The 1,905-nt window shown below is 32.4% G+C and overlaps 1 protein-coding gene across 1 annotated transcript; it reads right to left on the bottom strand.

Annotated features, from left to right (window-relative positions):
- Nucleotides 1-220: 220 nt before the first annotated feature.
- LOC100639086 (fibrinogen-like protein 1) lies at nt 221-1,045 on the bottom strand. Its single transcript, XM_020007581.1, has 2 exons — nt 956-1,045; nt 221-779 (listed from the first exon to the last, which is right to left on the bottom strand). The coding sequence occupies exons 1-2, from the start codon at nt 1,043-1,045 to the stop codon at nt 348-350; spliced, it is 522 nt and encodes a 173-aa protein (XP_019863140.1). The 3' UTR covers nt 221-347.
- Nucleotides 1,046-1,905: the final 860 nt, after the last annotated feature.

Below are 1,905 nucleotides of genomic sequence, written 5' to 3'. Positions count from 1 at the left end.
GAATATTTATCCTGTTTTTGTTTATTTTGCATTATTCCCAACACATCGACTTATTTAGTATCATTTAATATTTCCTGTAGTAGGTGTATTTATGTGAGGGTATGGTTACATGTTCAACATGACACTGTTGGTTATTAGTGGGTATTATGATATTAATCACTGATGAGGCTTTACATTATTAGGAAGAAACTTTATGATAAAAGTAACAAACTAATCTAAATACACTAAATAATAACTGATTCTACACAATCCTGTCACACACACACATTATAATATAATTAATTGTTACAAAACTACTCAGCAAAATAAGCAGCATGTTCACAATTAAAAAGTGTAGCAATGTATTTTCATTTAATTTTCATTTCTGCACTTTTAAGAGTGAAGCCACTTTTCCAACTGTTCCAAATAATTCCTATCCAATCAGCAAATGTAGTTGGTTCATGTTTATAAGGACCATTAAGATGAGAAGAAAAGCAATATTTATGAATTTGGTTAAACCACCAGCCGCCATTATAAGATATTGGACAATTCTTATTGTCATTGACATTATCTTTAGTACTGAAACTACTTCCACTGTGATGCTCAGCCAAGCTATCTCCAGCGGTTCCAGTAGAATTATAGCCACTTAAATTCAACCTGTACTCAGTACTAGCATCACCAATACTGAATGTAGAGTATTGGGCATAATATGAATTGCCTTCAAAATCACCAATTTCTACTCGCAAGGACTTGGATCCTTCTTTAGTAAGACGATGAATCTTGCTCAATCCTAACCAAAACTCACCAGTAAGGCTGCCAAATCCATTCTCATAGTCAGTCCAGTATCTATAGAAATCAACAGATCCATCTTGTCTCCTCTGAAATACAGTCCATCCACCACCATCAGTCTCCATATCACAGTATACCTGTGATCCAATAGTGTATAATTATAAAGTATAATACAATTAAACATTACTTGGAAAGCTGGTCCATTATCTGGTTTTATAGGATATACTCCATTTTGTTTAATTCCGAGTTGTTTCCATGCTTTACAATCAGTTGGCATTACACACACTGCATGTATGTATGTATTATTAATAATTATTGCACAATAGTTTATTTACCTGGTGGAGCATTAACTGTAGTATTTGGAGAAGAAAGATACTCAAAAGTAACCATTGGAGAGGGAGAGGGAGAGGGTGATGGAGAGGGTGATGGAGAGGGTGATGGTGTCTCATCATCAGGACAGTTTCCATTGACAGTATTAATAATAACAATTATTATCATTAAACTGTACATCAGTTTACCAGCTAACATCATCTCAGTATAGTACCTTTATTGTATACTTATTAAGATAATGTGATAGGTTATACTGTAGTGATATTTCTCTCCTTTTATAATAAACTCACTGACACTAGCTCTGTGACTAGTGGACTATAAAGATTGAACAACATTTTGTTGACTTTTAGTAACTTTTACTGAACATCAACATATCTCTCTCGATCTTTAAACTTTAAACTATACATACTTGCTATTGTATGTGTATGAAACCTTACTGGAATGTTTATTTTTAAATTAATAACATTATCAATGCAGTCCTTACATTTCTGTTATTACAAATATGATGATACCTCTACCTGAAGGCACAGGTGTCATAATAAATGTTAGTAACAGTGCTGGTGTGCATGTAAATATAAGCAAAGTATTTGAAGTATATATGCATGCTAGATGCTTATACATATTTGATATTAATCACTGATGAGGTTTGACATTATTAGGAAATAACTTTATTATAAAAGTAACAAAATAATCTAAATACACTAAGTAATAACTGATTCTACACAATCCTGTCACACACACATTATTTATGTTTAATTGTTACGACGAGTTTTCATCTCAGTAAACTTGAGACTATAGCTATCTCCT

Source organism: Amphimedon queenslandica, unplaced genomic scaffold, assembly GCF_000090795.2.
Source record: "Amphimedon queenslandica unplaced genomic scaffold, v1.1 AMPQUscaffold_6600_Cont21444, whole genome shotgun sequence".
Classification (NCBI taxonomy): Eukaryota; Metazoa; Porifera; class Demospongiae; order Haplosclerida; family Niphatidae; genus Amphimedon; species Amphimedon queenslandica.
This window is presented reverse-complemented; position numbering and strand designations above follow the sequence as displayed.